We start from the raw sequence: 24566 nt of genomic DNA, 5'->3' as shown, positions 1-24566 counted from the left end.
ATGTACAGACTGCTGTACAATCTGCTTCTTGATTTAAGAAACCAGTTATTTCTCCTGCCAGCTCTACGGCACAGTCATATGTGTAGGGTTATCCTTATACGTTTGTAAAAGACTCTACTTTTTTCTTTTATTATATCTCCTTTTTAAATATGCATTTCCAGGGTTTTACCAAAATTTGGTTTGTAAGCATGAGTTGGTAAGTTTTTATTTTAAGGTATCTACATCTAAGAAGATACCTACTTTTGAAGTTAGTCTTCCTGGCGCCCGTGAGAACGTCCCTGAGTCACTCCAGCCCTAGGCACCCAGGGGAGATGTTACGGAACAAGCTCCCCGTTGGCTAGCGTAGTTGTCAGTGTTCATTCCCGACACGGCCAGGACCCAGGACCCGGCAGACCTGGCCTCGCTAGCGAAGTCTGGGCTCAGCTGAGGCTTTCTCAGGCGAAGCAACGGGCTCATTGCTGTTTCTTACGCCTTTGTAGCGCACTCCGTAGTCTCCAGTGATTTGTTCAACTCCGTGTCCTCTGAAGTGTGGGTGCTGGTAGCTGTGGTGAGCCTCTGGAACTTCATAGGAGAGGTGCTATGGATAATAATATATGCAATATTATTGTTTACAAGCAGCCATTAATTCTGTTTGTTAGGGTTACCGTTCTGAAAGTAGTCATTGTAAACTGTATGGGGGCAGGAATTCTTGTCTTTTTCCGTCTTTGGTGCATCCAGCTGTAGAAAACGGCCTCCGATATAGCAAGCACTTTATCCATTCAATTAGTAGTTGTTTAATTAATAAGTGAAACTAGTATCTATTGAACACCTAACATGCTAAAGACTGTGATCAATGATAAAGCAAGAGCCCTTAAAATATTATGTTTTCAGGTGGGGTTAATTATTTGCAAGAATCCCACTTAAGTTTTTAAAAGATCTGCTCAATTCTGAGCTCTGTTATTATAATGTAATTATAGTTAGAGCCAAGTCTTGTAACTCTGATACTGACATTAAAGAACTCCAAACCAATACGACTTGTGTTCTGTAAATAACAAATATGATTTCATAGCTCTAAAGATGACTATTAATGACAGCATAGACATATCCAGACATTGAGAAGGCATTGAAATGATATAAAGCTCTGTATTAATTTGTATCATTGCTTTACAATGTAAACACTTCTCATTGCCTAAGACCCAGATTATTTTTCTAATTTGTTTCTGTAACAGCACAATAGTCCATCAAATTGATATACCAAAATTTTCATACCATTTTTCCTTATTCTCAGATATTCAGATTATCTCCATTATAAACCACACTGAAATAAACATTTTTCTGCCAAAAACCTTCTTTATATTAGATTATTTTCTTGGGATAAAGCAATTACCCAGTCAAAAGGTATAAATATATTTTATGGCTCACATCTGAAGTGTGTTGCCAAATAGTTTACAAAAAAAAAAGCTTTTACTAATTTTCACTGTAAACAATGTAAGAGCAATTAATTTTACTACATTGTTACCAGTGATGGATATTGTTACTATTTCTACATAAGATGATATCTTATTTTCTTTCCTTTTTTTTTTTTTTTTTTTTTTTCAATAACTGTCAAGGATGAGCTTACTTGATAACCTCTAGATTTTCCCCCGTTTTCTCTTGGTACTACTACTATCAGCTAACTCAGGATCCTTGCAAGGTCCACAGACTCCCCAGTCAACTGGCAGTAATTCCATGGCAGAGGTTCCAGGTGACCTGAAGCCACCTACTCCGGCCTCCACCCCTCATGGACAGATGACCCCAATGCAAGGTGGAAGGTATGTTGAAACATCTCTGTGAGCCATACAAAATCAGATTTGTCCATCTTTTCATTTTTCTGGAGCAAACTTTTTATAGAGAGAGGCAACGGTGTTCTCTAGTGAGTTTTTAAATACTACCACTAGTTTTATTCATATGATTTACTTTGGATGGTTTTTGCAGGTACAGATTTCAAGGTTGGCTTATTTTCTCAGTAAGTGTTTGGAGGTGACTAATGCTCTGTCGTTAAGCTTTCATGTCTCTCATCTTATCAGAAGCAGTACAGTCAGTGTTCACGACCCATTCTCAGACGCAAGTGATTCATCGTTCCCAAAACGCAACTCCATGACTCCCAGCGCCCCATACCAGCAGGGCATGAGCATGCCAGAAGTGATGGGCAGGATGCCCTACGAGCCCAACAAGGACCCCTTTGGAGGAATGAGAAAAGGTAAATGCCGAGGGGCCTCTGTGCAGGGTTGGTCCAGAGGGTGTCCTTCTGACTGCCATCCCATGACTGATTCACTGATCCATTCGAGACACATTTGAGTCCCAGCTCCCCAGCCTCCTAAATTTCTGGCCTTGGGCACAGTACTTAGCGTCTCTGTGCGTCTGTTTCCTCACCTAGAAATTGGGATAATAATGGGCCACAAGGATTAATTGAGTTAATGCATGTAAACACAGCCCTTAGAAGAGTGACTGGCATGTATCGTAAGCAAACGTGCTCCCAGTGCAGCCTGGAGTTGGTGTCGTGGTCGTCATGGCATGACCTGGGCATGGGGCTGAGTGCCAGGTAGAATGCTGGTAAACCAGACAGTCCCTTGTGGAGCTGACGGTCTACAAACAACAAATAAAAAGTAAGTTAAACCACATGTATATGATTAAGGATGGTGGCTGATGGAAGGAAGGAAGGAAACAGGCAAGAAAGGACACAAAGAGCAATGATGTTGGGTGCAGGTCATGGAAGGAGGGGCACCTCCTAAGGAGGGTGGGAGGGAGGAGAGGGCTCTGAGGAGCCGTCAGTTGTCTGCTGAGGCCTGGGGAACGGGCGTGAGTCGGGGAGGGGCCAGGAGTTGGGGAGGCCGAGGCAGGAGTGGGACTGGTGTGTTTGAGGAGGTGCAAGGCTCCTGGGGCACAGAGAGCAGGGGGCAAGCTCAGCACGTCGAGGCCGATGGGGCAGAGCCTTTGTGCCTTCCTCGGCATGTTGATGAGGTTGGGGTTTTATGCAGGAAGTGAGGTGACTGGGTTTTTTGTTAAAAATAAATAAGTAAACTGGACATTTATGGAGAACATATTGGAGAGAGGTGAGGGTGGAGATGGGGAGACCACTGTCATAATCCAGGGAGAGGTGATGGGTTGGAGTCAGACCCCAGCAGGGAGGGAGAAGTGGGACCACCCGGTATGTATGTTGGGGGGTAGAAACAACAGGATGTGCTGATGGACTGAACGTGGGGAGAAGAACCAAGTGATGGTGACTGAGAGGGTGAAGATGTTACCACCTGAGTGTGGGCAGGTGGGAAAGAGAGGGAAATAAGGTTGGCTGTTACTACCTGTGGTGTGGACATCTGGGAGATGAACAAGCTAGAGAAGGAAATCCTGAGTTGACTTGTGGATAAGTCAGGGCGATAAGTGGTGGAGTGTATGTCTGGAGCTGGGCAGAGCGTTGGAATTAGGTATAATCTTGGAGCATTAAGCAGAGAAGTGGTATCGACAACTGTAGGATGGACGAGGTCACCGAGAGTTCTCACTGACATGAGCAAACACCCAGGGCGGGTTTCTCCTTCGTGGGTATCAGCCCCCAGCACTCCCGTAGCCCTGAGACTGTAGCCGTCTAAGCCCGTTTCAGCTCCTCCAGTGGCATCCACGTGGCAAATGTTGGCACTCTTCCAGATGCAGTTGAGTCCTGTGAAATTGAGGCATGATATGAATATTTTTTTGAAAAGCATACAGAAAAATGGTGAATAATATTTTTATGGAAGCACTTATTCTGGGATCCCTTAAATAATAGTACTTTTGCTGTATTTAGATGTTTGGGGTACATGAATTTCTTGATACTGTCTTGAGTAGAGAGAAACATAAAGCCTAAAGCCTTGGCTTTCACAAGTATTACAGAGCAATGCAAAATAAAAATGAATAATCTCAAATTTTTAAATGTTGGGCATATTACCATTTAATTAACAAATGAGATTTATTTCATATGTATTTCAGATATCTGTTATACAAAGCAAGATAATCTATAATTTTTCCTTTCAAAAAGTTTACGAGCGGGCTTCCCTGGTGGCGCAGTGGTTGAGAGTCCGCCTGCCGATGCAGGGGACACGGGTTCGTGCCCCGGTCCGGGAAGATCCCACGTGCCGCGGAGCGGCTGGGCCCGTGAGCCATGGCCACTGAGCCTGCGCGTCCGGAGCCCGTGCTCCGCAACGGGAGAGACCACAACAGTCAGAGGCCCGTGTACTGCAAAAAAAAAAAAAAAAAAAAAAAGTTTACGAGCTGCTTATTCCAAGTAAAGATTTTGCAGAACATGCAGTAAATCCATAAGCTCAGAAATTCGAAAGCTCTGTGAATGTTGGCGTTAGCTGTCTTCCTTAGTGGTATGAGATGCGAGAAGGAACATGCTGTTAGTGCTGTTGGTGGATGTATAACATTTTTAGACTCTGAAAATATGACAGTAACATGGAAAAAATAATTAAGGTTTGGAACCTGGTTTCAAAAGTTATTGTGAACTATTCCAATATCCTATCTATATGCTATGTTAGACAGCAAGAGTTCTATTTCTTTTGTTTCTGTATGCCGCTGATTTTTTTATAATGAAAATAAACGTGGGAGTGGGGGGTGACTGTGGATTACCTGGCTAGATACTAGGTAGCTCTACAATGTGTTTTCATCAACGGTGTGAATGGTACAGTGGCTCAGCTGGAAGCCCTGCCTCGCATTTCCCCAGTCTTTTTCAGCTCACCTGCTACCTTACGGTACTGGTATATTTAGTATCAAATTAAAGCAGATGAACAGAAAACCCACAGGAGACATATTTTCTTACAGCCCTACCCCCTTTAGAATAAAGTTTTCCATTCCTCGGTTCACCATACCGTGGCAGCGAGCTTGGTGGCGCTCTGATTTTTCGCTGAATGACCAACATCAGTGGCTATCACGCTCCCTGTTGTTGGTGTTGGTATTGTCACTCCTGCTGCCGACCTGTAGTGTGGTGGTGGAGTAGATGCAAGAGCCCAGTCTAAGACTCAGCAGCCCTGAGCAGCCTTGGCCCCGCCGTCCACCTGCCTGCCTTGCCCACCTACTCACTTCATCCATCACCGATTGAGGGATTGATTGACTAACTGCTTGTAAGTGAACAATAAGTGAATATTTATATATTGTTTAACTTAAACAGTGTATTTATTTTTATTTTCATTTATACTTGGCAGCGTTGGGTCTTCGTTGCTGCATGCAGGCTTTCTCTAGTTGCAGAGAGAGGCCAGCGGGGGCTGCTCGTCGTTGCGGTGCGCGGGCTTCTCACTGTGGTGGCTTCTTTTGTTGCAGAGCATGGGCTATAGGTGCGCGGGCTTCAGTAGTTGTGGCTCGCGGGCTCAGTAGTTGTGGCTCACAGGCTCTAGAGCGCAGGCTCAGTAGTTGTGGCTCGCAGGCTCTGGAGCGCAGGCTCAGTAGTTGAGGCGCACGGGCTTAGTTGCTCCGCGGCATGTGGGATCTTCCTGGACCAGGGCTCGAACCCCGTGTCCCCTGCATTGACAGGCGGATTCTTAACCACTGCGCCACCAGGGAAGCCCAAACAGCATATGCTGAATATTTATTAGCATCTACACATACAGTCTTACTTATTCTTTTTAATGCTCTAGCAATGGATGGTTTGTTTCATAATATTTTGCTATTATAAATAATGATGCAGTGATTATTGAAGTATGGCTGTTTCGTTTTTCTTTTTTTTGTTGTTTTTTTTTTTTTTTTTTGCGGTACGCGGGCCTCTCACTGCTGCGGCCTCTCCCGTTGCGGAGCACAGGCTCCGGACGCGCAGGCTCAGCGGCCATGGCTCACGGGCCCAGCCGCTCCGCGGCATGTGGGATCTTCCCGGACCGGGGCACGAACCCGCGTCCCCTGCATCGGCAGGCGGACTCTCAACCACTGCGCCACCAGGGAAGCCCGAAGTATGGCTGTTTTTTCACACCTGTAAGAGTGTTTCTGTGAAATAGATTCCTAGAAGAAGAATAACCGCATCAAAGAATAAGAATTCTTTTTTCATCTACTGAGTATCTTCTACTATTGTAACAAACTGTCCCAAACCTTAGTAGCTTTAGCAACAGCACTTGATTCTGTCTCACAGTCCTGTGATGGGCGGGGTGGCCCTGGGCTCCACACGTGCTCACCTGGGGCTCTGAGGCGGCCGCTGCCCGCTGAAGCCTGACGGAGAGCTCTGTTGAGCTGGGGTGTCATTTGAATGGCTGTGTCACCTGGAGGCTCTACTGGGAGCTCCTGGAGCTGTTGGCGGGGGCCTCCTCCGTGGGGCCTTTCCACGGGGCCTCCCCATGGAGCTCCTTGGGCGCCTCGTGACATGGTAGACGGGTTCCAGAAGGAGCACTCCAAGAGTGCAGCCTCACTGGCCGCCGCTCACAACCCTCTGCTGCATCACATTTGCCGGTGCCCAGCCTCCTAGTGGGTGGGACTTCACAAGCTATGAACGGAACACCCAGAGGTGTGCTTCTTTGGGGGGGTCACCAAAATATAGCCTATCATAGCAGGTATTGGCAAGTTATACCAATTTAATACTCTTAACATGAGCATGTGGGTCCTCCCATACTAAGAATGATTATTATCAGTCGTTTTAATATTTGCCAATCAGATTGGGAGAGGGGGGAAAGCCTCACAGTTGTTTTAACTTGGATTTCCTTAATTATAAATGAGGTCATACATCTTTTCATATATTCAGCGGCCATTTGTCTTTTCCTGTGGATGTCCATCGACGTGTTCACCCATTTTTAAATTTGATTGTCTTTTTTATTATTGATTTTTAAGAACTCTTTATGTTAGGGAGTTAAGTTATTTAACTTTAGTTATCCCCCTTATTTCTGTCTCTGTTTTTACAGCTGTAAAATGGAAAGTTAGCTCAAAACTGGTTCTACTGCAGGTTGATTTAAGATCTTGTAAGATATAAAGTATGTGAAAGCACCTTACAAAGCAAAACACATTCTACCAGTGTCAGGCTTCATTATCTGCACCTCTCTACCAGCCAAACAAATTTTATCAGCTCACAAAATTTTAATCGGCTTTTATCTCATGGAACATAAAAGTAACTTTCAGGTGGTGGTAGTACTGTATATCAATTAAGATTCACATTAAAATGTTTAATTTGCCTACAGGCTAGTTTCTGGGCTTGACCCAATTTCCTTCAGGCTCTGAGCTAATGCTAATTTGCATATTTGACCTAAATGACACTCTACCCCTTGTTAGAAATAGTTGTATCTCATCCCTTCTTGACCTGTTCTTAACTCCCTAGTGATTTTCTTCATCCTGATTTTAGAGTGACTCAGCGCATGGGTGGTTATGTTAAGGTTTTCACTTTTTGTTTTGTTTTGTTTTCCCTAAAAGGGAAGGGAAATAACTCTCTCTATATATTTCATCTCTTCCTTACAACCATTCCATGAGATGATATTACCAACCACATTTTATAGACAAGGAGTTAAACTTAGAAGTTCAGCAGCTTACCCAAATAAGTATGGATCTGGGCCTGTGTTTGTTTCCTATATTACTGCATAACACAAACTTGTGGCTTAAAACAACATACACCTATGCCCTCGCAGTTTCTATGGGTTCTCAACTCAGGGTCTCACAGCAGAAATCAAGCTGTCAGCCGGGACTCCATTTCTTCTGAGCTTGTTCAGGTTGTTGGGGGAATTTGTTTCCTCGCAGCTGTCGGACTGAGGTCCCGTTTTCTTATCGACCGTCATCTGGGGCCTTCTCTGCTCCTAGCGGCTTCCGTCGTCCCTAACACATGGGCCTCTCAGGCCAGCGGGAGGGTGTCTCCGACTTGCTCATCTCTCACCTCTAGATGCTGATTTAAAGGGCCCACGTAGGTGCTCTCCCTTTTGGTTAGCTCAGCCAGCTGATGAGTGACTTTAATTACATCTGTGAAATCCCTTTTGCCCTGTGATGTAGCATAATCCTGGGAGTGACATCCTATCACATTCGTAGGTTCTACCCACACTCAGAGGGAGAGACTCATACAAGGTGTGTACGGGGGTGGGGAAGGGGGTCCTCGGGGTCCATCTTAGAATCCTGCACCAACAGGGCCCATCTTGACTCCAGGCCTTATGCTCTTTCATCGGTATTGTTGTCTGTCATATTAAGGATAACAGCAATAACTAGAAAGGGATGTTTGGGCCCTTTGGCTTTTGAAAGTGCTTAATTTTTTGTGTGTTACTGAAAATATTGCAGTGCCTGGCAGTAGTGAGCCGTTTATGACGCAAGGACAGATACCCACCAGCAGCATGCAGGACATGTATAACCAGAGCCCGTCTGGAGCGATGTCCGGTCTAGGCATGGGGCAGCGGCAGCAGTTTCCCTATGGAGCCAGTTACGATCGGAGGTGAGTGTTTCCCAAGATGAAGATGGGATGACTCACTAGAAACCGTGCCCTCCTCACACACACACACCTGAGCCCGGGTAGCCGAGGGAGTTTCAAAGGACTGTGCGCGTCAGATGGCTGCCTTCAGTGGACGGCTGTAACGGGACTGGGGAGAAGGACCTTGTCCCCAGGCCACCAAGTACAGCTGTATTTTTATTAGCGAGTGCCCAAAAGCACAAATTAGAAATATGCCGGGGCTGGGCTGGCCAGGGCAAGAGTCTTCTCCCTCAGGATGCAAGAGCCAGGGCTGTCACCACACCGAGACCGCCGCCTCGAGCTTCCACACCTGGCTCCTCCTGTGACCTCAGCGCCTGCCTTTCTCCCAGAGGCCGAGGTCTGGGCGGTGGTGCCGCACTGGGCTGCCAGCAGGCTCAGTGGTAGTGGTTCTTGGTAAGGTCTTCCAGGTGTTGTTTTTTCAGTTGTTTCCACTGTGAACATTTTAAACATGGAGGGAATTCTTTGTTCCTTAACAAACATCTCTGAGAAAAGCCAGGGCAGCTTTTTTTTTTTTTTTTTTTTTTTTTCAGGACAGCATCTTGATATTAAAATGGCAAGTAACGTTGCACCACTGGCCCAGATTATTTTAATAAGATAGAATGAAAGTCATTGAAATGTCTCTGAGAGGAAGCTGCTTCCTAAAACAGTGGCTTAGGGTGGACTTCTTTTTGTGAAGAAGGCCCCTGACCTCGGTCCTTACCACGGAAGCCCCTTCCCTTGGTTGGCGTGTCCGTTACCTCCCTAACGGAGAAGTGCTCAGAAACAAAGCCTTCAATTTAACATTTTTTAAGGAAACCAGTGGAGGTACAATAGAAGGCTCCTTTTCTAACTGTCGCTGCACGGGCAGCTCTCAGGACAGGCAATGGTTTCCATCGTTTCCTTGGAATCCCGTGGGGCGAGGCCTCCGTCCACACTGCTCCCCTTTCCTCAGTACACGTGCTGTAGGTTGAGTAGTGAGGTGTCCCTGGTTTAACACAAAGGAAAAAAGGTTTGAAAAATCACTGTTTTACCAAATAAGGTTTCTTTCTAGCATTCTCTATGAGCCTGGTTCTTGAGTTACACAGCCTCCCATGCTCAAAGCCATGTGGTACTTTCTAATAGTGACTCAAGAATCTCGACTTCTCATTCTGACCTCCTAGTGAAGGTTTATTTGTGAGATCTGCCTTAGTCAGTTACCATTGTGTGATGTCTAGTGTACTGGATCAGGGTTTTACTAAGGTTTGGTTTGTTTTTGAGGGTCCAGGAAAAGCTTTTGGTGAGGATAGGGGTGAGGGGTAGGCTGATGCGATTAAACGGAGAACAGTCATCCTGGGACATATATTCTTAAAGGAACCCAAGCAAATATGCTTTTCTGTTTCTTCTAGAATGCTTTCTGGAATAGTGCGTGGCCTAGGTCTGATAGTCATTTTGGCTCTACCACATTAGGATTTACCTCATTAAGTTTTCTCTTCTGAAAAGTGTTACTTGTTCAGCTGAAATTTTATTCATGTCAATTATATTTTTTTCCTCCTAACTGTAAGCTACCTTCTAGATATCCATGTCATTAGCAAAAACTTCCCATGTATCTGTTTTACATGTGATATTCTAAAAATTCATTTATTTTCCTTCTTATTCTCACTCCTTGACCAGTTTAGGAGTATATTCAGTCCAAGTATTCTCTTTCTTACAAGATTCAATATACTAACTACACCAGCTTAGTTTTTAAGTTTTCAATTTATTGCCCTTTTAAACATGCTATTTTTATGGCATTTATAATTTCTCAATATGAAATAAATGTATTGTTCATTCCCATTTTAAGATTTAATAGAAGTACTTAAATCATCCCTGTTATTCTTTTTTGTAGCCTTTTAGGGTCATAGGACTTTGAAATTTTGAGTAGTTTTGAAATTTTGAGTAGTTTTGTCTATACTTAGTATCATTTGGATTGATTTTGAAGTATCCCTTTAAAAACTTGCACATTTTATATTCATGATGAGAAAGTAAGACATAAAACATTTTCCACCATTATATGCCAATGTTCTGGTACTCCTAGAAATACTGCTTTGATTCTTTGGTTCTCCTGTTGTTTCTTGCCCTCGTTAATACCTCACATCAGCGTGTGCCATGCCCTCCCCATCCCTCAGTGGATGGGCGGGGCCTCTCTTCAAAGGCGGAGGGTGTCAGCCGTCCAGTGGGGCTCCTCCCACCCACCGGCCAGGGATTGGCAGCGTCCCCAGAGTGGGTGCTGCCACCCCTTCTGCTGGGAGCTGAACTGCTGCTCCTGCTTACGGTGCCTGTCGGGAGGGTGCAGTTTCCAGAAATGGACTCTTCCTTCCTCCCTTGGCCTGAGGTCCATGGTAAATGAAGTTTTCTTTGAACGCCTCATTCTAGGCATGAACCTTACGGGCAGCAGTACCCAGGCCAAGGCCCTCCCTCAGGACAGCCACCATATGGAGGACACCAGCCGGGCCTGTATCCACAGCAGACGGTGAGTTGGCGAGCGGCGTGCATCTCTGTGCTTTCTGTTTAAAATTCAAACTCGTACTACTTCTGGACAGTTTTAGGAAGTATAACAAAAATGACATACAACAATCAGGTTATGTTTGTTTATGCTAAAAAATATTCTTAGGATTTTGAAATCAGCAAATTAGAAATAGCTCTTGAAGATATAACATGTTGTAGGAAGTTAAGGACATTCATCCTTGTAAATAATAAGCCCAAGTTCAAGTATGTTTTAGACATTTGTGTGTTCTGTGTACTATTGTGTCAAATGACATCTTAGCACAGTAATTTGTCGATATGTTTTAAAGAGGATATGTAGGGAAAACAACTTAAAATATTACATACTAATAGTGAAAGTTGATTTGTTTTTAAGAGTAAGATATTAGTGACCGCATATTTTCACTTTATAGGATAGGTGTTAGGTTCACGCTGCTTACACGGCGCTGCAGCTCAGAGATGGTGAAGTATGCGAGGTAACCTTGCAGTTATCACGACTAATGCAGAGGATTGCACAACATACTGTGGCTTTTCAGACACAGGAATTTGCTGTCTCTAAACAACTTTTCAGGTCTAAGACCTCTTGTAAAATTGAAGGGATTTTAAACATTTATTTAATTTTATTGGAGCGTGTTTATACAGTGTATTGTATTATCAAACCAACTGATCTTAAACAGTTTTCAAGTAAAGTGAAAGAACGCTAATTAACATATGAGCATCTCCCTCCCTCCCTCTCATCAGGAGCTTCCCACCCTGATCAAGTGCTGGAACCCCTGGCGTCCCTGGGGAGGAGAGTTAGGAGCAGGGGCTGCACCAGCCCTGTCCTCATAGGCTCTCATGGAGAATGTGACCCAGGCAAGCTGGAAGTCGGGACGGGGCCATGGAATGTCAGGTGTCAGGGGGCACAGGTCCAGTCTGAGGAGCCAGGTTGTGTGTGGAAGTTTTTCTGTAAAGTTAGGCCCAAGGAGTCTGTTTAACCCGGGACTCCTTCAGGCTGGCCCTCAAAGTGCTCAGTCCCTTCTGATGAGGTCTCTCTCTACCTACGGAAGTCACCCTAGTGCGTCCCCAAGCCCCTGTTCGGCACTGCCTCTGTGATGGTCACCAAAACCCTACTCTCCCCAAATTGCAGCCCTGGAAAATACCAGGCGAGAAGGCTTTTTTTTTTTCCGCGTAGAAAATTTGAAGCACGTGAAAAGAAACCGTGGAAGCTCCTTCAGTACGTGACATGGTTTATGTAATACTGAATATAGTGCGTAAATTGTTAGCCCGTAGATGTTGTGGGAGCTTCCCATATTCATTTTGAAATGAACATTCCACCAGGTAATAACTGTTTTGCATAATTTAAGTGTGCGATTATACCTGTAAAAGCACATCAGTATGATTTGTCTTTATGTGAATTTTCAGAATTACAAGCGCCATATGGATGGCATGTATGGGCCTCCAGCCAAACGCCACGAGGGAGACATGTACAACATGCAGTACAGCAACCAGCAGCAAGAGATGTATAACCAGTACGGAAGTTCCTACTCCGGACCCGACAGGAGGCCCATCCAGGGACAGTACCCGTACCCCTACACCAGAGAGAGGATGCAAGGCCCGGGGCAGATGCAGGCGCACGGGATCCCGCCCCAGATGATGGGCGGCCCAATGCAGCCGTCCTCCAGCGACGGGCCTCAGCAGAGTATGTGGGCGACACGCAACGATATGCCTTACCCCTACCAGAGCAGGCAAGGCCCCGGCGGCCCTGCACAGACACCGCCTTACCCGGGCATGAACCGCACGGACGACATGATGGTACCTGACCAAAGGATAAACCACGAGAGCCAGTGGCCTTCCCACGTCAGCCAGCGTCAGCCTTACATGTCCTCTTCGGCCTCCATGCAGCCCATCACGCGCCCGCCTCAGTCATCCTACCAGACGCCACCGTCGCTGCCAAATCACATCTCCAGGGCGCCCAGCCCCGCCTCCTTCCAGCGCTCCCTGGAGAGCCGCATGTCTCCCAGCAAGTCCCCCTTCCTGCCCTCCATGAAGATGCAGAAGGTCATGCCCACCGTCCCCACGGCCCAGGTCACGGGGCCGGCCCCCCAGCCGCCCCCAGTCAGAAGGGAGATTACCTTTCCCCCTGGCTCTGTGGAAGCATCACAGCCCGTCTTGAAACAAAGGCGGAAGATTACCTCAAAAGATATCGGTAAGCACTCCCAAGGCTCCGCTCCTGAAATGAATTCCTGCTGTGATCTAGAATTTTAACTTTAGGTTGGATGTAGTTGCTTAATCTCAAAGGGATGCCATTCTGTGCCTACGAACTCTCAGGACGTGTTTTTGTGCTGCAGCAGCAGTTGGAAGCCGCTCACGTGAATTAAGCAGTAGCGCCAGAGGAGAGCGAGAGTTAAAACGGCATTTTTACGTGTGAGTGTTATTTGTGTGAGAGGGTAGAGCTCCAGGTGAGAGACCAGGGACTCCTCGGTGACTGTGGACTGTGTTTTGGGCCTAAAGATTTGATCTTAACCAAACACTTAATCTCTGCCATGTGTGCTTAATAGAACAGTTGCCAGGCTGATGAAACACTAGGGCGGCCTGAGAAGATTTGACGCGGCAGGTCACTCTGTAATTTTGGCAACAACCTACAGACAGCGAGTTTCCCCAGGAGCTAAATAGAAAACTGACCGTGCTATGTAGATAGATACATGATGTGCGACATGGAACTTCATATGACACGATACACAGAATTGTTGTAATCCGTGCAGTACCGCTGATAGCGGCCGAGGAACTCTTTCCGTTGAATGCTGATGTCACTTATTCATCCTATTCGGCGTGTTCTGAATACTAAATAGAGATTTGGAGTATCTGGGAGTACCCAGAGTTTCTCTGCACTATTTTGGAAGTACTTTTTAACACAGGAAAGGAAATAATAGAGTTCCGTTGTATAAAAATTTTTTTCCAAAAATCTCAGAATCACTTGGCTTGAAATCATTTGCAGTGATTAGAAGATTAAAGCTATTAAGGACGCTTTCAATCACTGGACATTAAGGACGTATATGGGGGGTGGGGAGTAAGGAGTTCTACATAGAGAGGGTAGTGGAGGCGAGAGAGATATAGACCCTGAGCACCATGTTACGTACGGAAATATATATGTAAAAATATACCCATGTATTTGTGTGTTTGTGTGTGTGTGTGTGTGTGTGTGTGTGTACAGATGTTTAAATAAATATATATATATTTAAATTTTTAAAAAATTTCTTAGTCCATGTTATACCAACCTAGGGAAACTTATGTTCCTTATTTTAAAATGAAAGCTTGCCTTTTCTACTGCAAAAGTATTATGTGTCTATCTTAGAAAATTTGAAAACTAGATGAAATTAAAATAAAGGTGGAAACCCACGGCCCCACACAGGAGCTTGCTGTTGGCGTCTGGCCTGGCTGCTGCTGTGGGGAGTTCAGACTGCTGGAACCACGTGCTGCCGCCGGTTTCCTGAGATGGCTTCCCTTGCAATTTCAGACACTTGATGGGCCTCTCCTCCCAGCCCCATCTTTTGACAGATCTTACAGATCTTTCTTCTTATCGCTCTGGCTCAAGCCAACCTCCTGAAAAACCTGAACCGTCCAAGTGCTAATACTTAGCAGCATGTTGTGCGGGCAGGAGCTCAGACCGAAGACGGCACGGGAGAATGAAGGCTTTGTATCTGAGAAGATGCTGTTTGGGAATTAAATTCTGCTTATTTTCTGCGTATTCACCAGCCTTCGGAAGACGCCACCTTGAGACGTTTGTGAACGGAGCAAAAGAAGACATACAGAAAGGCTCATTCATGCTTACCTACTCCCACCTCTGTTTAACCTGCAAAGCAAAAAGCTCTTCAGCCACAGAAGTTTCTTAGTGCAGCTGTCACCTCCACCTAAGAATCTGAAATGACCATGTTTAATTGTCCCTCAGAACATTTGTTTAAAATCAGTATTTAACTTAACACTCTGCTTCTTTTTCATTTTGTTATTTTCTATTCTTTCATGCGTAGAGTTAGTATTAATCATATCCTTGTTCTTTCCCCCGTTTTTAGTTACTCCTGAGGCCTGGCGTGTCATGATGTCCCTTAAGTCAGGTCTTCTGGCTGAAAGTACTTGGGCTTTGGACACTATTAATATTCTTCTATATGATGACAGCACTGTCGCTACTTTCAATCTCTCCCAGGTAAGCCAGCACCACTCCAGCTGAGGACCAAATTAGAATAAGAAAGTGAAGTAGTGCATAATGCTTAAGCTAATGCCTGAGGTAATTAGCACTCACCAGCTAACACTTTTTTATCATTGCAGCTGTTATAAACCAACATCAATCAATGTATAGTTGTCTGAGAATTTTGTCTGGAATAATAATTTATTTCAGTCTTTAGTCTAAATACACGCATACCTATATTTCTCATAAGAAAATAGTGACCTTGTGTGCACATGTGTGTATGTATATGGAATAGACAATAGTGGTAAAATTAAATTGTTGTTTAGAATGAATATTAGCAGGCCAATGGGAATTAATCCAAATGTAACATAAAGTTATGGCTGTAGTCAGTGTTGGATGAGACATTACCATGCAGTAGATAGCAGTGAGACATTACCCTATTTTCCAGGGGGACCTAACATCTTTCTTTTATTAAAAAGAAATGTGAAATTTAAAAAGAATTTTTATATTATAGAAAACGTATAGGGCCTCCCCAGTGGTGCAGTGGTTGAGAGTCCGCCTGCCGATGCAGGGGATACGGGTTCGTGCCCCGGTCCGGGAGGATCCCACGTGCCGCGGAGCGGCTGGGCCCGTGAGCCATGGCCGCTGAGCCTGCGCGTCCGGAGCCTGTGCTCCGCAACAGGAGAGGCCACAACAGTGAGAGGCCCGCGTACCGCAAAAAAAAAAAAAAAAAAAAAAAAAAAAACCAGAAAAGAAAATGTATAGTATTGGCTTGGCCAGAAAGTTCGTTCGGGTTTTGTCTGTTATGGAAGCCCGAACGAACTTTTTGGCCAAACCAATATACAGAGAAGTCGAGAAAACAGTTTAAGAAACCCCCTTGTACCCATGATTCTGCTGCAATAGTAATGAGGTCATGGCCAAACTTGTTTCTTGGTCTATTCCCTCCCGTCTCAGCCTCCCTCAAGGCTATTTTGAAGCAGTCATTTACAAGCCTACTACTTTAAAAAAAAAAAACAAAAAACCCTCCTTTGTTCTGTTCTAGTCTTCAAGTAGCTTCCAGCATAATAGCTAGAAGAGAGCAAGGGAGCTGAGGATTAGGAAAAAGGCCCAAGAGTCAACTGGACTACAGACTTTTTAAGAAATATTTAGAAACAAAAATCAGAAAAGGTTATTTTCCCTTCTGTGTATGAACAACTCTGCTTTTGCCGAAAAAAGCCAAAACATCTAATTGCGTTGCTTCTACTGAACTAGGACCAGAATCTTCCACTTCCTCTTTCTTCTCTCATTTAAGTCCTCGTTAGAGGCCTGAAAGGCAATTCTTCAGTTGATAGCAAGTATATTAATAAGGTCATAAACATTGCATGAAATCCATTTTAACAGAAAATAAGTATTAAAAGAATATATACTACCTTTGCTAGAGGAATAAATTTTCGCCCTTATGCTAGGTGAACTAACTGCTCTTGAGCACACTTTTTCATTACCAGAATTGCATCAGCAATTTTCCCTCTTCCCTTGCCCTGGGAAGAAACTAAGCTTTAAGTTGGGGGCGGGGTGGGGGGGCGGCGCGGTGACATCCAAACCTCCACCTGAAAAATTGTGCCTTCATCCCCTAAAGGCAAGTACTATCTGGTTGGTCCTTGGGTTTCCTCTTACTTCTTAATAATTGTTTCAAACCCACTTTCAGGAAACTTACAGCAGGATATGAGATTATGGTTGATTTCCATAACATCTGTCATTAAGAAATCCTTGTTCACTTACTTACCCTTTATCATCCCTAAATGCAGCGGCATGGGGTTGAGGGAGGGGATCAGGCCAGTTGCTACCCATGGAGTATGTTGGTTTTCTTGATACAAACATTTGCTTAAAGGAAACAAAGATGGTTCTCAGAGTGGCTTTTGTCTTTCAGCTGGAGCTGTGAATAGCTGAAATATAAAAGTGCATTCTGTGAAACATTCTCATTCATTTATGAGGGACTAAATTGATTTGTGTTTATGAGCTACTACATTGCTGAAATTATCTTCTCCCCCAAATATATGGAGAATGTAAATTAGAATAACCTGTGGCCCCTAAGACAAAAATAACCATAAAATCCTAAGAATAGTAACCATAAAAATCCAGGCAAGCAAAGTTTCAGATAAATAAGGGGACAGAGTCAGTTTGGGTAAATGAGTCTAGAAAATCCACGTTCCCACGCTTCTAGTCATGATTGCATTGTGTCTAAATCAGAAACAAAGGTAAAGGACAGCCGAGCACTCCCTCACTGATAATATCAGAAATGTGAAAATAACAAGTGAGTTTTCACGTTGATACTGTAAGAAAGTAAACAGCAAATAAGAAAGATGGTAAATGTTGGTTTGATCAATAATGACAAATTCAGGAAGATAGTTCTAGCTGACATATATGGTTTCTCTTTCCTGGCCTAGCCAAAAAGGAATTAAAACATGAAAATAATCCTAGCGAATGCATTGCTAGCTATCAGGATTTTCACCCACTCAGTCGCACCTGAGGTTATGAGGTTATGACATGGTACCTCTTCTCTTTCTCGTCTCTCTAGTTGTCCGGATTTCTCGAACTTTTAGTAGAGTACTTTAGGAAATGCCTGATTGACATTTTTGGGATTCTTATGGAGTATGAAGTGGGAGACCCCAGCCAAAAAGCACTTGATCACAATGTGGTAAAGAGAGATGACAGCCAGTCCTTGGGCGACGATTCTGGGAAAGAGGAAGAAGATGCCGAATGTATTGATGAGGAGGAGGACGAGGAGGAAGACGAGGAGGAAGACGGTGGGAAGACGGAGATTGAGGACAGGAGCAGCACGGCTTTGGCCTCCCCCGACGCCACCGCCGATCCAAAGGAGAAGCCCAGGCAAGCCAGTAAGTTCGACAGGCTGCCAATAAAGATAGTCAAAAAGAACAACCTGTTTGTCGTCGACCGGTCTGACAAGCTGGGTCGTGTCCAGGAGTTCAGCAGTGGACTTCTGCACTGGCAGCTCGGCGGGGGGGACACCACCGAGCACATCCAGACTCACTTTGAGAGCAAGATGGAAATTCCTCCTCGCAGGCGTCCACCTCCCCCTTTAAGCTCCACAGGTAGAAAGAAAGAGCAAGAAGGCAAAGGGGATTCTGAAGAGCAGCAAGAGAAAAGCATCACTGCAACCATTGATGATGTCCTGTCTGCTCGGCCAGGGGCCCTTCCTGAAGACACCAACCCTGGTGCCCAAACCGAAAGCAGTAAGTTTCCCTTTGGAATCCATCAAGCCAAAAGTCACCGCAATATCAAGCTGCTGGAGGACGAGCCGAGGACGCGGGACGAGGCCCCGCTCTGCACCGTCGCGCACTGGCAGGACTCGCTGGCTAGGCGCTGCATCTGCGTGTCGAATATCGTCCGGAGCCTGTCTTTTGTGCCTGGGAATGACGCTGAAATGTCCAAACATCCAGGCTTGGTGCTGATCCTGGGGAAGCTGATTCTGCTTCACCACGAGCATCCCGAGAGAAAACGAGCGCCGCAGACCTATGAGAAGGAGGAAGACGAGGACAAAGGGGTGGCCTGCAGCAAGGACGAGTGGTGGTGGGACTGCCTCGAGGTCTTAAGGGATAACACGTTGGTCACCTTGGCCAACATTTCTGGGCAGCTAGACTTGTCTGCTTACACGGAAAGCATCTGCTTGCCAATACTGGATGGCTTGCTGCACTGGATGGTGTGCCCGTCGGCAGAGGCACAAGACCCCTTTCCCACTGTGGGACCCAACTCTGTCCTGTCGCCTCAGAGACTTGTGCTGGAGACGCTCTGTAAACTCAGCATCCAGGACAACAATGTGGACCTGATCTTGGCTACGCCTCCATTTAGTCGTCAGGAGAAATTCTATGCCACGTTAGTTAGGTACGTTGGGGATCGCAAAAACCCAGTCTGTCGAGAAATGTCCATGGCGCTTTTATCGAACCTTGCCCAAGGGGACGCGCTGGCTGCAAGGGCAATAGCTGTGCAGAAAGGAAGCATCGGGAACTTGATAAGCTTCCTAGAGGATGGGGTCACGATGGCCCAGTATCAGCAGAGCCAGCATAACCTCATGCACATGCAGCCCCCGCCTCTAGAGCCCCCTAGCGTGGACATGATGTGCAGGGCGGCCAAGGCTCTGCTGGCCATGGCCAGAGTGGACGAGAACCGCTCAGAGTTCCTTCTGCACGAGGGTCGATTGCTGGATATCTCGATATCAGCCGTCCTGAACTCTCTGGTTGCGTCTGTCATCTGTGATGTACTGTTTCAGATTGGGCAGTTATGACATCAGTGAGAAGGCAGCATGTGTGAGTGAAGACTAGAGGCTCCCGTATAACTGGCTGTTTTCTGTTCTTGTTTCTCCAGTGTAGGAAGATGGAAAGAAAATCTTTGCTCCTCTGCCCCATCCACTATTTACCAATTGGGAATTAAAGAGATAATTAATTCGAACAGTTATGAAATTAATATTTGCCGTCTGTGTGTATAAGTACATCCTTTTGGGGTTTTTTTATTTTGTTGTTTTTTTTTTAACCAAAGTTGCTGTCTAGTGCATTCAAAGGTCACTTTTTGTTTTCACCGATTTTCTTTTTAATGTGCTTTTCCATGTCTTACTGCATTTTTTGGGAAGCGAATTGACTTTAAAGAAAAAAGTTATGGTAAAAGATGCTGAGATGGGAAAATTTCACCACACTGAGGCAAAAAGGTGGAAAATTATCAATTTCCTAGCTGTGTTATTCTTCAAATAATGAAAAAATAAAAACTGTATCCCATCGCCCAAAGCTCTGTGCAATAGAAACTTCTAGAGATGTAGGTATAGGGGCTCACGGAGGTGTGTCAGTCAGCAGTCAAAGTATGAAATGATACTGGTTTCTCCACAGGAAAATGGTTACATTAGGCTAGGAGCAAAAACAATGTTTCTTTAAGTTAAGATGGAAAACACATACCTGACAACGATCAACAGAAATTGCTTCCTCACCACTACCGTCATGTCTGCTGTCTGTTGTTTGACCTTCCACATGACAGTTCTTCACAATTCCTTTAATCATTTTTTAAATATTTTTTTTACTGCCTATGGGCTGTGATGTATATAGAAGTTGTACATTAAACATACCCTCATTTTTTCTTTTCTTTTTCTTTTCCTTTTTTTTTTTTTTTTTAGTACAGAGTTTTTAGTTTCTTTTTCATGATGTGGTAACTACGAAGTGATGGTAGATTTAAATAATTTTTTATTTTTATTTTATATATTTTTTCATTAGGGCCATATCTCCAAAAAAAAAGAAAAAATACAAAAAACAAAAACAAACAAAAAAAACAAAAAAAAGAGGGTAATGTACAAGTTTCTGTATGTATAAAGTCATGCTCTATTTCGGGAGAGCAGCTGATCACAATTTGCTTCATGAATCAAGGTGTGGAAATGGTTGCATATGGATTGATTTAGACAATGGTTACCAGTACAGACAAAAAGAAAAAAATACAACTAAAAGGAAGAAACACAACTTCAAAGATTTTTCAGTGAAGAGAATCCACATTTGTATTTCAAGATAATGTAGTTTAAAAAAAAAGAAAAAAACTTGATGTAAATTCCTCCTTTTCCTCTGGCTTAATGAATATCATTTATTCAGTATAAAATCTTTATATGTTCCACATGTTAAGAATAAATGTACATTAAATCTTGTTAAGCACTGTGATGGGTGTTCTTGAATACTGTTCTAGTTTCCTTAAAGTGGTTTCATAGTAACCAAGTAACAAGAAATAGGGGAAAAACAGCCGTGTACTAACACAGCCCCTCATTAAGAAACCCTGAGGTCGGGAGGGACCTTTAAGGGTTACCTACTTGAGAGTGGGGAGCAACAGTTTGATTTTCTCAAAGTATTTAGCTAATTAGTGTTTGTTTGAAGCGATCAACTCTAACAACACTGAGGTATGAGAATTTTCAGTGTGCATGGGAGGTGGCTGCCGGCCCTTGAGGTGAGATCCCAGGAGCTCGCTGGCCTGCCAGGTTAACACCCTGCCTTTTTCTATCCCCATCTTAATTTCTATCAGAGTTCAATCTATTCCATGTTTCTCTTGTGTGCCTCAAAGTTATTTTGCATTAGTTTACTCCACCGTGTATGATATTTATATTGTGCATTGTTAAAAAGAATATGTTATATTGTATGTGGTGTACATAGTGCAAAGTGATTATTTCTATTTCAGGGCATATTAATATCCTCATATTCCTTCCTACCCGGTGCACAGCAGGTTTTTAATACTTGTCACTTCTAATTTAAACTTTTTCTTCCTGGGTCGTTGACTGCTATTGTGTAACAATCAATTTCTTTGAAACGGCTGCAGAGTTCAGCTGTTAGTGGACACCCTTCTGACTCTACCTCTTCGCACCACCTTACAATCTCAGCAGACTCAGAAATTCCAAGTTCGTTCGCCAGACCTGTTACCCGGGCGCACGTTACTCACGGTAATACACGGAAGAGTTAGACGAGCGCGCTCAGTTATCATCAGAGTGTGAAACAGGACTCCAGTGTTACAAGAAAAAATTTTTTCTGCACGCATTCTCATCATCTGGCAACTCCCACATTACTTAGTCTTCTTATATAATAAGGCAGCCAAATATATGTTGAATTTAAAACCCATTTATAATTCTACTTTAAATACATCTGCTTGCTAAGAACAGATTCTAGTGCTCCAACCTTCAAATACGGAGATTTGTAAGAGGGAATTCAATATTATTCTAATTTCTCTCTTACAGAGTATGAATAAGAGGTATACACAAACTTTGAAGTTTGTCACTCAAAAGAGTAAAATCATTACAAAAGACTGTTGTTGTCATGGTTGTTATCGATACCTAGATTCTGAGCAACAAGATTTTACATACGATACACAGCATAATCTCTATAATAATCCAGGAAGATTTTAGCATCCTTTCTACATTTTCACCCCAGAATGAAGACTACAGAAGCCCATGAAGAACCTACAGCCTGCCTGAGGTCATCTTGCCTACAAACTGAGTTAATGCTTTGTCCTAAAAATGAGTTGTTTTTTTTTTTTCTATGAGGCTTTTCAGAAATTTACAGGATGCCCGTACTTTAAATGTGTACCAAAAAAAAAAAAAAAAAAAAAAGGATTAAAATAAAGGTGCAAAGAAAGTTTAGTATTTTGGAATGGTGCTATAAAGTTGAATCTGTTGGTATTTGAGTGAATTTTTTAATGTCACATAAGATATTACTGGGTGGCATGTGTGCAGAAATAACTATTCAGATGTTTTGTTTGAGATTGAGAATGATATAGAATCAGTTTTTATAGGTGAATGTGGCCTATTCAAAAACTAGTTAGGCAGTTTTTTTTTAAGTTATAATGGAGAACGATTTTTTTTAAGGGGGTATGAGCAGTTTGGTGATAAAGAATGTAAGCTATTAACTACCTCTTTTACAAAAAAGAAAATGGCTTTAGCCGTGAAATCATCCATTTAAAACCTGCTGGAAATATTTCATTTTTTATCAAACACCATGTTCAGATTCCCATATCTGTTCACCTGCAAGGAAGCAAAGGAAGTATCATAAATGAGCCAAAGTGACAATTCAAACAGCCCATTTTCTTCTTGCCGAGTTTTGTTTCACTTCTTTATCTGGGGAGCCGAGCGCAGCTGCCTGATATGCCCTCACTCCACCATCCCGTCAGCTCCCTTGGAGAACCTCAGAGTCAAATGCGCTTTTAAAAATGCCAATACATGTTTTTGGTGATAGTATATAACCTGCTAAGATGTCACGTTATTCATTAATTCAGCGGAAATGCACTGACCACACGCTGCATGCCAAGCTCTGTTCTAGGTGCTGAAGGGTCATTCATGAGCCAAGACCCTGATTCAGTTATGTTCTGGTCGTTCTTGTCAGACAATTACAGAAATAAACTCATCTTCCAAATACAGCTTTTATGCATTGAGAACACTGAGTACATTTTGTTGACTAAGAAGTGAAGTGAGGATCTAGCTGTGGGAATTGGGGTCTGGTATAAGAAGAGTTCTGGACTAAAATCAGAACTCCAGTCAACTCTCAGCTGGGGCCTGACCCACATGCTTGTGAGCTCTAGAAAACGCAGTGGGACAGCCGGTCTCTGAGGCCCCTTCCAGCCCTACAGTGTGACTCTAAAGCGTCTGGTTCCCTTCCTGATTCTCTGCACACGAGGGTGCTTGTACGTTCCCAAGTGGAGGGGAAAAAGCCAGAGTCAGTAGCCTGGCACCCAGTGATCCCAGCTTACGTGATCAGCCCTTGGAAGTTCAGGAATTGACTAAAACTATACGAGAAGACCTTATTTAAGGGCTTTTTTGTTCTTAAGTTCCACAAACCGCCACACACGCCCATGGCCATCTCCAGTCACTGTGTTTCATGCTTCTATCTGCTGATTTCCAGTCCTACATTTGTTTTATGATGATCCAAGTCGTGCAATCCCCTCAAATGCCAAAGTCAAGTTAATTCACTTGGGATTTAAATATATGAAACCCTGAGGGGAAGCTGGGGAAGAACATCAAATGTGTCCCAAAGTATGAGACTCATTTTTGTTCCTGAATCTGATTTCAAGGACTTTTTCAAGTTTCACCCCAGCTTTTTCTAAAGTATATTCTAAGAAACAGAGGAGATCTAAAAATAAAAATAAAAAAAACCACTCCTCACATGTTCTCCTCTTGGGCATCTATAATCCATAGTATCACATTAAAGACTGAGAAATCCTACAAAAAAGAAATCTGTTTATCCCAAGTACTGAATATTTCCTGACTTAATCAACCTTGGAAATTTTTTTTTGTAATCCATATAAACATGCTGCAGAGCTTTGGGAAATAACTGCATTAGCCGAGGATCATGCCTGACTTCTAAACATCCATGTTCCTTGCTTATCCTCAGTGTATTCTTATTTCTTAAACTGAAATTGAGATGTCCTCATTGAAGGAGACGTCACGGAATCTTCTCTTGCTATCTCCGTGACCTTCAGCAAGGTACTTAGATCCTTTGAAACTCACTTCTTCACCTGTAATGTGGGTGTAACACCTACCTCAAGGTTGGTGAGGATTAAATTAGATAATTGTATAAAGGTCTTGTAACCTAAGCGATTACTGTATATTAATCCCAAGTCTACATAAACACTTTCTGTTTGGTGAGTGCCCGAAAGCGTATTTCACATAATTTAAAAATCTGGTCTAAGAGAGAATCTTTCCATTTTCATAGTCAGTCACACAGTTTGTGTGACTTGTTTGTTTGGTTTTGGTTTTCCAGTAAAAGCCATAAAAGCTTAGTCTATTGATTGGCTGTGTTTAGTGCCAAGCGTGATTCTGCATAATTTCTCTATTGAATGTCAGTTTTGGCTGGCAGATATCCAGAGGTGGTAGGAGACCTCACCTTTCATTCTGCAGGCCTGGGGGAAGAAGCACATCTCTGGAATACAGTGCAGTCATGCAGTAAACTTGTCCTGTCCTGTCCTTCTAAAAAAAAAAAGAAAAGTGGCTCATAACATATTTCAGGTCAAATATCACAGGTGGCCGATCACAGTGTTTTC

General features: G+C 43.7%; 1 protein-coding gene across 4 annotated transcripts in view; it reads left to right on the top strand.

Annotated features, from left to right (window-relative positions):
- The window catches only part of ARID1B (AT-rich interaction domain 1B), a 455213-nt gene extending 431629 nt beyond the window's left edge, over positions 1-23584 (top strand). For 2 of the 4 annotated variants that reach the window (XM_024122602.3, XM_055087421.1), the window contains 7 exons: positions 1652-1790; positions 2046-2218; positions 8206-8356; positions 10763-10859; positions 12275-13058; positions 14920-15050; positions 17587-23584. In XM_024122602.3, the coding sequence (XP_023978370.2) occupies positions 1652-1790; positions 2046-2218; positions 8206-8356; positions 10763-10859; positions 12275-13058; positions 14920-15050; positions 17587-19311 (3200 nt within the window). In that variant the 3' untranslated portion in view covers positions 19312-23584. The remainder of the gene's footprint in view (positions 1-1651; positions 1791-2045; positions 2219-8205; positions 8357-10762; positions 10860-12274; positions 13059-14919; positions 15051-17586) is intronic. The other 2 variants (XM_055087420.1, XM_024122605.3) reach the window with 2 other exon arrangements.
- Positions 23585-24566: the final 982 nt, after the last annotated feature.

Source organism: Physeter macrocephalus, chromosome 10 (assembly GCF_002837175.3).
Source record: "Physeter macrocephalus isolate SW-GA chromosome 10, ASM283717v5, whole genome shotgun sequence".
Lineage (NCBI taxonomy): Eukaryota > Metazoa > Chordata > Mammalia > Artiodactyla > Physeteridae > Physeter > Physeter macrocephalus.
The sequence above is the reverse complement of the archived record's forward strand: the minus strand, read 5'-3'. Positions and strand labels throughout refer to the sequence as shown.